The sequence below is a fragment of the Melozone crissalis genome, unplaced genomic scaffold (assembly GCF_028551555.1).
Source record: "Melozone crissalis strain CALT ecotype California unplaced genomic scaffold, PUWL_Pcris_2 ptg000110l_1, whole genome shotgun sequence".
Taxonomy (NCBI): domain Eukaryota; kingdom Metazoa; phylum Chordata; class Aves; order Passeriformes; family Passerellidae; genus Melozone; species Melozone crissalis.
Window position 1 is genome coordinate 3,190,400 of NW_026535887.1, and position 12,334 is coordinate 3,202,733.

Consider the following 12,334-nt stretch of genomic DNA (forward strand, 5'->3'; position numbering starts at 1 on the left):
TCTGGTCAGTCACGGGTTTTTATTATTCATTCTTTTCTAGCCTTTTGATGTCTCCTTTCTCTTTCTTTAGTATAGTTTTAGCATATCATTTCCATATAATACAATTCCATATAATATAATATAATATAATATAATATAATATAATGTGTCTTCTGGGAACTTGGAGTCAATTTTCATCTCTCACCTCATCCTGAGGACCATCACAACAACACCACAACAACTGGTGACAACATTCCTAAATCAATCCAATGTGCAGGCTGCTGGGTTTATGTCCAGGGAAGTCCCCAAGCAAACAGAAACATCCACTGCTTCCCCTTAAAATCCAAGTGTTTCTGGTTTCTTTGTTCATTTTTGGTTCCTCCACGTGCTGGGAGTTCTGTGGAGCCAGAGGAGCTCCCTGTGCTGCTTCTTCAGGGTTCTTGCTAAAATAAAAATTAAAATCTCTTCCAGTGAGAGACTCGAGCCTGCTGGAAATCAAAGAGGACACAGAGCTGGATCCAGAGGAGAACAGTGCTGTCTTCATGGGGATCCTCATCAAGGGGCTGGCCAAGCTGAAGAAGATCCCAGAGACAGTGAAAGCCATCCAGGAGCGCTTGGAGCAGGAGCTCAAGCAGATCGTGAAGCGCTCCACCACCCAGGTGGCTGACAATGGCTACCAGCGAGGGGAGAACATTTCCCAGGAAAATCAGCCTAGGTAAGGAGATTTCAACTCCCAGCCCTCAATTGCTGCAAGAAAAAAAAAAATTAAAAAAGTCTTAATTGATAATATGGCTTGAAATGAGAAAATTCAGCTCGGTGATTTCGAGTGTGGCAGAGTCCAATTAAGCTGATGCAGGTGCAAAGCTTTGAAATCATGTATGGAACTAATTCCATCACCAATGTATGGCCAAGTCTCTAATTGTTTTACGTTAATAGCAAGGTGTGGGAGCCAGCTGGGCACTGTGATTGTGCTGCTCCTCAGAATTCACTGCAAGTGGCCTTTGGAACACGAGGATTCCAGCAGGAATCTCTTCCAGCTGAAATATTCATCTCCACATTGTCGTGGTCATTGTCCAAAGGGAATTAATGGCAGAAAAGTAAAGTGTGTATCTTCATTATGGGCAATATTTGTAGTGGAAAATCACTCCCAAGGAAAACATCAGCTGATAAAAACTCCTTTTTAAATTCCTCTCATTAGCACTGCTGGGGAAACAATTCTGTTTTGAAGACTTTGTAGAGTTACAGTGCTGATACAGTGAAAATAAGATTTTTTTAGATGGGTCAGAAGGCAGAATTTGAGTTTCTGATGCCAGGAGTGGAACATATTCTTGATCCTTGTTTTATGAACCAGTCTGGAGAGGTTGTGTGGCTCCTGGTTGTCTGTTGGAATTGATAAATTGGATCAGGCCATATATCAATGCCATTAACCTGCCCAGAGGGTTGAGTGAGGCACACAAAGGTTTAATGGGTTTTGGCAGCTGTTGCAGAGTGTGAGCCTTTAGGATGCTCATGGAAAGTGTCCTGAATTCTTGTGGAGTACAGACGTAATTAGAACTGGTTCTAAACCTAAATCACACCTGAAGTTTACAGCAAGCAGGTGAATTCATTTATATTGAAAAGAATAAATTATAGGATGGAAGGGTGTCCCCACCCCTTAAATTAGCTTCACTTTTTAAATCAAAGCTCAGAGACTTTCCTACTGTCAGGGGGAAAATAAATCAGAACAACAAGGCCCTGCTGCTTCAACAGAGCTCTGTAAAACCTCAGATTTGAGCTCAGTGCAGTGCCCAGAACTGCTGAACTGTTCATTAGGCTGTCAGATGATCCCTGAAGTCCCTTCCAACCCAAACCATTCTGTGACCAAGGATGAGGCTGAGGACCTGCTTGGGGAAATTGTGGTGTAATTCCTTTTGAGACTCAATGCAGCAATGATTTAGAGCCCCTCTGGTTGTACAAGACAGAAATGATTTGTAGAACCTGGCTAGAAAAGCTGAAGATCTGATAACAGCCACTGCTGATCTCATTCTTGGTACTTTTAAAATTTAACTTTCTTTCCCTTCCTTCCTTAATAAGCTTTTCCAAGTAGCTTTGTGCTGCCATCTTTTACATTTGTGTATAAAAATATTGTTAATTGCTCCCAGATTTTTAAACTCCGGATTTTTCTGGTTTGTGATGACTCTTAGGGTGCTCTCTCAGATCCTCAGGGATGGATGGGATCTTGGCAATGAGGAATTCCTGCCTGGGCTGGAATTGCCAGAGCAGCTGGGGCTGCCCCTGATCACTGCAATGTCCAAGAAAGGATTGGAGCAGCCTGGGATAGGGGAGGTGTCCCTGGAATGAGCTTGGAGGTCCCTTCCCACCCAAACTGCTCTGGGATTCTGGGATTTGGGACACTCAGAATCCATCCCCAGGGATTTTTATGGGAAATGGGAAGAGAAAAGAGAGGAGAAGGGAAGGGAGACCCTTCATGGTTTGCTGAGAGTCCCAGTGAAGCCCCTGGGTCCATGAATGTCTTGGAGAGGAGATGGATCCAATGTCAGGCTGGGAGAGCTGGGAATGTTCCCCTGGAGCAGGGAAGGCTCCAGGGAGAGCTCCCAGCACATGGCAGGGCCTGCAGGGGCTCCAGCAGAGCTGCAGAGGGACTGGGGACAAGGCCTGCAGGGACAGCACCCAGGGAATGGCTCCCACTGCCAGAGGGCAGCCATGGGTGGCATCTTGGCAATGAGCAATTCCTGTCTGGGCTGGCATTGCCAGAGCAGCTGGGGCTGCCCCTGATCCCTGCAGTGCCCAAGGCCAGGTGGGCACTGGGGCTGGAGCAGCCTGGGATGATCCTGAGAGTGCCCCCAATCCATTCCGTGTTCCTGGGAGCACTGGGGGTGCTGCAGAAGGAGAGGCAGCAGCTCCTGCCCTGCCCTGGGGCTCGCAGCTCCTGCTGGGCACACTCAGAGCATGTGGTGGCTCCAAAGCTGCTGCAGGAAATGAGATGGAGCCTGTCTGTCAGAGCTACAAGTGCCTAACATATGGATTTGGGAAGTGTTATCTCCACGTTTTGGTGGGGTTATGTGGGGACTCGAGTTGCTCATTAAACGGCAGGGAGCTCCTGCAGGATTTTGCTGCTCTCCACCAGTAAAAAATGTAATGGTGCTGTATTGTATTTGCAGGGTGCTCTGTGGCAGGGAGGAATGATGAATTTGACTCCATGTTTTTAGAAGGTTAATTTATTATTTTAAGATACTATATTATATTAAAGAATGCTATACTAAAACTATACTAAAGAATACAGAAAGGATTCAGACAGAAGGCTAAAAAGATAATAATGAAAATTTGTGACTCTCCCCAAAGTCCTGACACAGCTTGGCCCCAATTGGCCAATGAGTCAAAATAATTCTCGTTAAACCAATGAAACAATCACCTGTTGGATAAACAATCTCCAACCACATTCCAAAGCAGCAAAACACAGGAGAAGCAAATGAGATAATATAGTTTTCCTTTTTCTCTGAGCCTTCCCAGCTTCCCAGGAGAAGAATCCTGGGCCAAGGGATTTTTCCAGAAAATGTGAATACCACAGCACTGCTTCATCACAAACTGTTCAGGACTTTGCAAAGGTGCTTTAATTATGATAATTGGGCAGTAGGGAACTGTAGGAGCAGGTACAGTGCAGTGCATTTAGATGGTGTTATAGCTCTAACAAATAGGAGTAAAACAATTTAAGCTACATAGGAGTAAAATAGGAGTAAAATCATGGGAAGTGATGAGGGGTGATATTTCAGCTTTCTGATATTTCCTGTCATTTGAAACCTGCCATATTAATTTAATAACTCAAAAAGAATTCCTTTTATCCTGGTTCTGTGGGTAAGTCAGTTTTTATTGTCATACTTTTTTCTGGGGGAAGGGCAGGTTGTTTCCTTCCCTGCCTGGGCTCTCACATTGGGCTGTAATATTATGTTAGTCCAGATTAATTACTGTTGAGTTATTAATGGGTTTTATCTTCTCTGTAGCCCTAAACAGGATACTTTTAAAGTGAGCAATGCTGATATAGGGAGGGGAATGAGGAGAAAAATCCTCAGGAATGTTCAGATACCAAACCTGAGCTGAAGTGAGTCCCTGTCACATTCATATTTTCTGAAAAATCCCTTCACCCAGGGTTCTTCTCCTGGGAAGGTGAGAAGCCTCAGAGAAAAAGGAAAACAATATTATCTCATTTGTTTCTCCTGTGTTTTGCTGCTTGGGAATGTGGTTGGAGATTGTTTAGCCAACAGGTGATTGTTTCATTGGTTTCTTGTTAATTGTTTTGACTTAATGACCAACCATGGTCAGGCTGTGTTGGGACTCTGAAAAGAGTCATGAGTTTTCATTATTATCTTTTTAGCCTTCTGTAAGTATCCTTTCTGTATTCTTTAGTATAATTTAATTTAGTATTCTTTAATATAATATCCTAAAATAATAAATTAACCTTCTGAGAACATGGAGTCAGATTCATCATTCCTTCCTGCCACGGGGGCACCCCAAAAATACAATACCACAGAGAGGTGACTTCAGCATGTCTCAAAACAGGACATGAACCCACAGTGCCCTGTCCCCCTGCACTGCTGCGAGCCTGTGGAAGGTTCCAGAAGCTGAGCAGAGCTGTTTCTGTGCTTGCCAGGTTGCTGCTGGAGCTGCTGGAGCTGCTCTTTGACAAGTTCAACGCGGTGGCCGCCGCGCACGCCGTGGTGCTGGGCCACCTGCAGCAGACTGTGGCCTCCCCCTGCAGCCAGCATGATGGGGACATCAAGCTCTACGACATGGTGGACGTGTGGGTGAAGATCCAGGATGTCCTGCAGGTAAGGCTCGGGTTTCTGTGATTGAGATGAGCCCTGAGGTATTAAAAGTCTTTTTTCCCAGCCCCGTGACTGAAGAAGTTGAGATTCCTCAGTTCTACTTTTCAAGGTTGTTTATTTTCTCTTATCTGTGACATTCTCTCTCTGACCTGCTGAGGTCTGTCCAGCAGGTCGGGTTTGTGGCACAGCCTGTCCTTGGGGTGGTGTATCTTGGTTTGGAAAGCCAGGTGTCTACTAAGGAAGGCAGGAGCCTCTCCTGAAATGGAGAATGTAAACCCTCCCCACCCCTCTGAATTGCTATAAATTTTAAGTTAAGGGGCTCTCAGGCAAAAAATATGGGAGCAGGAAATAACAGTTCTTTAATAGGGAAGAAAAAAAAAAGTATAAAATAAACAATGCAGTACACTAGAACAACACTGACAGAGTCAGAACCCAACCTGACACCCTGTGGGTCAGGGTGTTGGTGGCAGTCCCATTGGAATTGTGGCTGCAGCCCTCCTGCAGTGTCAGGGGTGGTTCTGTTGGAGCAGGGATCTCTAGAGAAGGATGTATTCTTCCTCTGAAGATCCAGGGGAAGAAGAAGCAGCTGCTGTTCCTCTGGGGAATCCAGTGGAGAAGCTGTGCTGGTGTTCCAGAATCTCCAGATTATATCCAGGTAGGAATGCTTGGCTCCTCCCTCTGGGCTCACATCTCCCAATGGGATGCTGTAGTTCTTATCAGCCATGCAGTGACATTCAATAGCTGTTATCAGCAGATGTCCCCTCCCAAGGGAGGAGTGATTATGGAAGAGATAAGGCAAACTGCCCACTTGACAAAAGACAGCTGCCATACAGATGGTAATGGAATACATCTTGCCTTGCAACCTGGAACATGGTGTTGGCTTTTTATACTAAGAACTACCTGTCCTTTATTTACAATAATTTTCCAGTACCTATCACCTGTGTTAGACAGTCTGTCTCTACTCTAAACAAATCCAGAAGTGTCACCATCACAGCAGAAGATGGAGGGCAAGAAGGAGAAGAAGAAGGACAGGACATGCCCAGATTCCTCCATCTTGCCTCTTGAACCCCCATTCTAAATCCCTAAAATTCTACTTTTTCACTTTGTGACAAATTCACTATCATTCTACTCAAACTCTTGTGGCTTGTAACTCCTCACACAAAGTTGGTAATTGTTTCCATGGGCTAAAATCAAAGGCACAGGTGTTTGTGACTCTGTGCCAGGGTCTCTGAGCCCCCTGCCAGGGTCTGGAATCACCCAGGGCAGCCAGAGCAACGTCCTGGGTCCCAACAGGTAAGAATCCTTCAGGTGGGCACATTTTCAGCGTGCAGGTATAAGAAATACAAAATAATACCAAAAAAACCCAACATAAAATACAAAAAAAATACAAAACCCCTTCAGAACCATGCCAGAGAATACCTGTTGTGCCCAACACTCAGCAGTGCTGGGATTTAGCTTTGCTTTTTTTTGGTAAGTGGCCACATTTACAACAGATTGTAAAACTCCAAAGAGCTTAAATATCAGCAAAAAAAAATTCCCGTGGATTCATCCTTATGGTGTTTGGAAAGGTTGATTCCTTTTGCCTACCAAGTGATTTATCAGCAGCTTTCAAAGTGACATTTTTGTTCTGTGTTACCATGTCATGGCTGTCTTATAAAGTGTCACAGCTCTAATGGCTTGTCTTCTGCTGTCATTATGGCTGGCTTTAGGCAGCTCAGACACTTGCTGCCGGCGTGTTTGCAGCAAATTCTTATTTGATTCTTCCTCTTAGCTGCAAGAGACTAAAGCTGTGCCTTGCTTAGGCTTTATTCAGGTGCTGTGCCTCTCACCCAGGGATCTGAGGCTCTCTCAAGCAGCAGAGCTCTCATCTGTCACATCTCTGTTCTCTCCTTCTTGCTGGGTTGTATGTTTTGTGTTACGCTAAACACATGTTTGGTAGATTTTTATTTATTTCTTTATTTGGAGATTGCCTTTATACATAGTGCACAGATGTGGAACTTCACCTGCCATGTGATAGAGGAGGTTGTGGCATTCCCATTTTCTGGAAAAATCCCTTCACTTAGGATTTTTCTCCTGGGAAGCTGAGAAGCTTCAGATAAAAAGCAAAACAATATTATCTGATTTACTTTTCTTGTGTTTTGCTTTTTTGGAATGTGTTTAGAAATTGTTTACTGACCGGTGATTGTTTCATTAGAGTTTTGGTGTGAATGTTTTGATTCAATGGCTAATGAGTATTAAGCTGTGTCGGGCCTCTGGAAAGAGAGTAATGAGTTTTCATTACTATTTTTTAAACCTTTTATAAGTATCTTTTCTGTATTCTTTAGTATAGTTTAGTATAGCATTTTTTAATATAATATAGTATCAAAAAATAATAATTTAACCTGCTGAGGGCATGGGGTCAGATTCATCATTCCTTCCTGCCATGAGAATCCCAACAAATACAACAGGAGGTCAAAGAAGTGAGCCTGGCATTATTTACAGGAGCTGGAAGGATTTATGTTGGTCATTCCAGCTCTGGGCTGGTGATGGAAAATGCTCTCTGCCTCCTGCCCTGAGTCACTTCTTCAGTTTTGGGCTGGTTTGTTGCTGTTGTTCTGCAGGATTGTTTGACTGTGCAGTGATTTTTTTTTTCCTTACCCAAATATCTCAATTTCTTTAAATAGTTGGATATGATAAATGCAAGGTGTGGGTCCTTCAATCCCCTTCACTGACTCCTTACCCACATATTTGTCTTTCTAGAGGAATTATTATCAAAGGAATCTCCATCACTTTTCCCTATGCCACAAACTTGCAGCTCCTTACACAGAATTTACAGAATTTACAGAATTTGACAGAATTCACAGAATTCAAGGCCCTGGAGCCCAGCCCAGCCCCTGGCACCCAGTGCCACCTCCAGGCTGGTTAAACACACCCAGGGATGGTGACTGCACCCCCTCCCCGGGCAGCCATTGCAGAACTTTCTCCCCCTTGCTGGAAAAGCTTTTTGCTGCTCTCCAAGCTGGATTTCCCTTGGTGCAGTTTGAGATACTCTTCTTGCAAAAATTTGCTTGGAAATGTCCAGCCAGAGGTTCAGGAGGGGTTTTCTGCACAGCAGAAAATGTCACAGAACTGAAGTGGGAATAAATAAGGGAAGAATAAAAGGGAACAATTAAATTTAAGGATATGTGGGATGGGTTTGGGATGGGGAACCTGCAGCCATCTTCCTGTGATCCCTGAGGCCCAGAAAAAAATTGAGTTCTGCAGATTTTGCTCCAGAAAGACAAAACTGTGGAGTAAGAGCACTCCCAAGACTGATCCTTCAGTGCAGCAGAACATCAAGGCTGGATATTCCTGTCCTCTGTGGGAGTTTGGGATGGGTTCAGCCCTGGTGTGTGGTGAAATTTGGAGTGATTTCCATTGGCTGTTCCTGAGCAGCATTGCTAGAACTCAAACCTGTGGAGGTGTGAGCGCTCCAAGTGCTTTGTGTGCTGGGCAGATAATGTCTGACCAAGATCTCTGGGAAAATGTGCCAAGAAAAACAAAACCAACCCCCTTGGAAAGGTTTCATTGTTCTTGGGTGCCAGGGGGAGTGAGAAAAGCTTCCAGAAGAGCTTTTACAATGCATAAAAGCAGCACTTTAACATCCATAATCTCTTGCTGGTTTAAGGTAAGAGATGAGCATTGACCGGCATGAAAGGGAGGAAATGCTGCATTTCTTTGTTCAAAATCCTGTCGGTGTTTGTACCTTAGTTCCACTGGAGTGGCTTAAAATATTTTTACCTCAGAGTGTAAGAAAACCTTTGATCCCAAAGCCTAAATTATCTCTAACCTGCTTTTCTGTGTAAGGATAATTTTTGGTGAGGAAATCCTATATATGCAGCAGAGGGAGCAGAAAACTCAGTTTTAAAAGTGTTTAAAGCTGATGGGGGAGGCTGAAAACTTGTGGGAGTGGCTCAGGGAAGTGATGCAATTCCTTCAAATCCCAATGATGCAATTCCTTCAAATGCAAATGATGCAATTCCTACAAATCCCAATGATGCAATTCCTTCAAATGCAAATGATGCAATTCCTTCAAATCCCAATGAATGCAATTCCTTCAAATGCAAGTGATGCAATTCCTTCAAATGCAAATGATGCAATTCCTTCAAATCCCAATGAATGCAATTCCTACAAATGCAAATGATGCAATTCCTTCAAATCCCAATGGATGGAATTCCTTCAAATGCAAGTGATGCAATTCCTTCAAATCCCAATGAATGGAATTCCTTCAAATCCCAGTGAATACAATTCCTTCAAATCCCAGTGAATGGAATTTAGTCAGCACAGCAGAACAATCTCACACAGTGGAATTCACAGGGATAATGTTCTGTGCCTGTGCATTGTGCATCTCTGCATGTGAAATTCAGGAAAATCCATGTTACATCTCTCCATGTCTTCACCAAATAACAGGAGCTCATGGTGGGCTGCAAATTGGGGGTTGTGGGGGAGGAGTTGTTTTCTGCAGCTCCTTTTTGGAGCTGAATTTCTGCATTTCTCCCTAATAACTGCACCAGGCACTCTGGCGTAGTGCGAGAGGTTTCTCAGCACTGAGCAGTGCTGAGGTACAGAACACGCAGATATGAAATATTTTTGACCTTCTTTGAGAATGGAGTAGCACAGAACACAGAGTGACCTTTTCCAGTTGGTAGGGGAGTGCTAGAAAACAAACAAACAAACAAAAGCAGTTTGTCAAAATATTAAAGCAACCTTGTTCAGGAAAACACCATGTGAAGTTATTTCCTTGTCTCACAGCCAGCATAGCCCTTGGTCATGTTGTTCCATCAGTGAGAGAAGAGGGAAATTTGTTTAAATTTTAACTTAAATTTGGCATTTTGTGTGGAGCTAATTGAGCTCTGTCACTGGCATATTTTATGAAAATTCCTTTTGCCAGGATTTTTTCTCTTGAGAAGCTGGGAAGCTTCAGCTTCTCCATGTTTTGCTGCAGAGGGACTGGGGACAAGGCCTGCAGGGACAGCACCCAGGGAATGGCTCCCACTGCCAGAGGGCAGCCATGGGTGGCATCTTGGCAATGAGCAATTCCTGCCTGGGCTGGCATTGCCAGAGCAGCTGGGGCTGCCCCTGATCCCTGCAGGGCCCAAGGCCAGGCTGGAGCAGCCTGGGATGGTGGGACTGGAATGGGATGGGCTTGAAGGGCCCTTCCCACCCAAACCATTCTGGGATTTGGGACACTCAGAATCCATCCCAAGGGATTTTTATGGGAAATGGGAAGAGAAAAGAGAGGAGAAGGGAAGGGAGACCCTTCATGGTTTGCTGAGATTCCAAGTGAAGGCCCTGGGTCCATGAATGTCTTGTAGAGGAGATGGATCCAATGTCAGGCTGGGAGAGCTGGGAATGTTCCCTGGAGCAGGGAAGGCTCCAGGGAGAGCTCCCAGCACATGGCAGGGCCTGCAGGGGCTCCAGCAGAGCTGCAGAGGGACTGGGGACAAGGCCTGCAGGGACAGCACCCAGGGAATGCTGCAGGACCCTGCTGCAGGAGAAGCCACCAGTGACTTGTCCTGTTTGGGGACATGACCAGGTAACAGCTCAGGCTGGAGCTCTCTGCCTCCAAGGAAGAGATCTTCTCTCTTTTCTTAGTGCTGAATTTGTAGTTGATGATGGTCAATTTTTTGGGGTCTGTATTTTTTTCTCCCTCCCACAGAAGAGAGGGAAAATCACACCTATTTTCTCTGGGACATAAATCTTTAGCAGGCTCTCTGGTGAGCTGTCTGCTGAGAAGACACTGACAATTAATATGTTCCTTTTTTGGGGTTTTTTCTGTCTAATGCTTTCCTGTGTTTTCCAAAATTGGTGTCATTTAGCAGCCCAAACATTGCTGAAACCATAAGGAAACTGGGGAGGGAGGAACTGAAGCCTCCTCTCTGCCCACACACTCCTGTTGTGCTGCTGCAGAGCTGGAGACAGCAGACATTGAGCCTGGAGAAACCTCTCCTAAGGATGCTCCAGCATCCCCACATCCTTCCTTATCCAAAGGAATAGCATTTGAGGGAGGGAGCAGGGAAATTAAATAATTTTGTGCCTCACATCTGGGCATGGAGCTGGGCAGTGAAGTGATCTTGCAGAAAAGCTGCGTTTAAATTGCATCTGCTGGGTCACACTTGGCCAGGAGTCCTGGGAGAGCATTTGGAGATGAATTTCATGGCTCTGCTGTGGGAATCTGAGAAGTTGTCTGGTTTTTAAGGGAATTAATGGCATAAAATCCTGGTTCCCTTGGGCACCCAGGTGAGTTCAGTTCTGAGCTAGGACAGAGGCTGGGCAGAGTCCCAGAATAAATCAGGGATTCATTCACAGGATCTCCTCCATGGCTGCACCTTGGGCAGCACCAGAGCCCAGCCAGGGCTGCACCCAAGATGACCCAAAATGGCCCCAAAATGCACGAGCGCTCCCGGGGTCTCTCCCTGGGATCAGTTCTGCTCCATTTGCCCCTTGCAGTTCATTGTCCCATTCCAGCTTCAGCCCAGGCAGTCCCACCCTGCTTGTTTTTCTCTCTGCAGCCCACGGGGTTTGTGCTCCTGGGCTGAGATTTGGCTCATTTGTCCTTGGTGCCCAGCTGGAGCAGGAATTGTTTTGTCTCCCTGCTCTGTGCACAGAGCTCACCATCCCTGAATGTGAAGCTCAGACCCACACACTAAAGCAGCTCAGAATGTGGAAAATATAAAAGCTAAACCTGAGGCATTATTTCCACTTCACACAAGATCTGATTTCAACAAATAGCCAAGAAAACAGAATTTTTACAGAATCATAGAATGGGTGATTTTGGCACACATTTCTGAGTTTTTAGCCTTCTCTGCTCCAGGCTGTTCCTTGTGCTGGATGCTCCAGGTGTGGCCTCTGCACTCACCCAAACTCCTGCAGGCTTCTCCCTCAGCTTCTGAACCATCCCATCCTTGGGTTGATTCCTTGAGAATCTGACCTAGGACAGAGGCTGGGCAGAGCTAAAGAATAAAGCAGGGATTCATTAAAAGGATCTCCTCCAATGTTTTGTCTCCCTGCTTTGTGCAGAGAGCTCACCATCCCATAATATGAAGCCCAGACCCACACACTAAAGCAGCTCAGAATGTGAAAAATATAAAAACTAAACCTGAAGCACCAGGGCAGCCTCAGTTCCTCGGTGGGAAAGGTGTGGAGAGGTTTCAGCTCCATCCCACCTCTGCCATCCCACGTTTCCTCTCCCCAGCCCAGATGTTCTTGCTCTGGCAGGATTCTCCTCTAAAACCAGGAATCTCATTTGAAGGAGCTGATTTGGCCAAGGTTTGCTTTTGTGCTCTCCCAGGTCCCTGAACTGTGCAGGGCTGGCACAGCAGCAGGCAAGGGAGGGAAGGCACCATGGAAAAGGGAAAGGAAAAGGATTTTTCCTGGCAAGGGAAGGGTTTTTCTGCCAGCTGAAGCTGCTCTCTGGAGCTGCTCATGGAAAACCCAAGTGGTTTTTGCTGGGTGGCTCAGCACAGGTATAAACCTTTCCATTTAAAAGCATGTTTGTGCCACAGTTGGTGCTCAGA

General features: G+C 45.4%; 1 protein-coding gene across 1 annotated transcript in view; it reads left to right on the top strand.

Annotated features, from left to right (window-relative positions):
* EXOC4 (exocyst complex component 4) overlaps positions 1-12,334 on the top strand; it is a 361,901-nt gene that overhangs the window by 60,233 nt on the left and 289,334 nt on the right. Inside the window, exons 6-7 of the mRNA XM_054292411.1 lie at positions 451-694; positions 4,625-4,802. Coding sequence (XP_054148386.1) covers positions 451-694; positions 4,625-4,802 — 422 coding nt within the window. The remainder of the gene's footprint in view (positions 1-450; positions 695-4,624; positions 4,803-12,334) is intronic.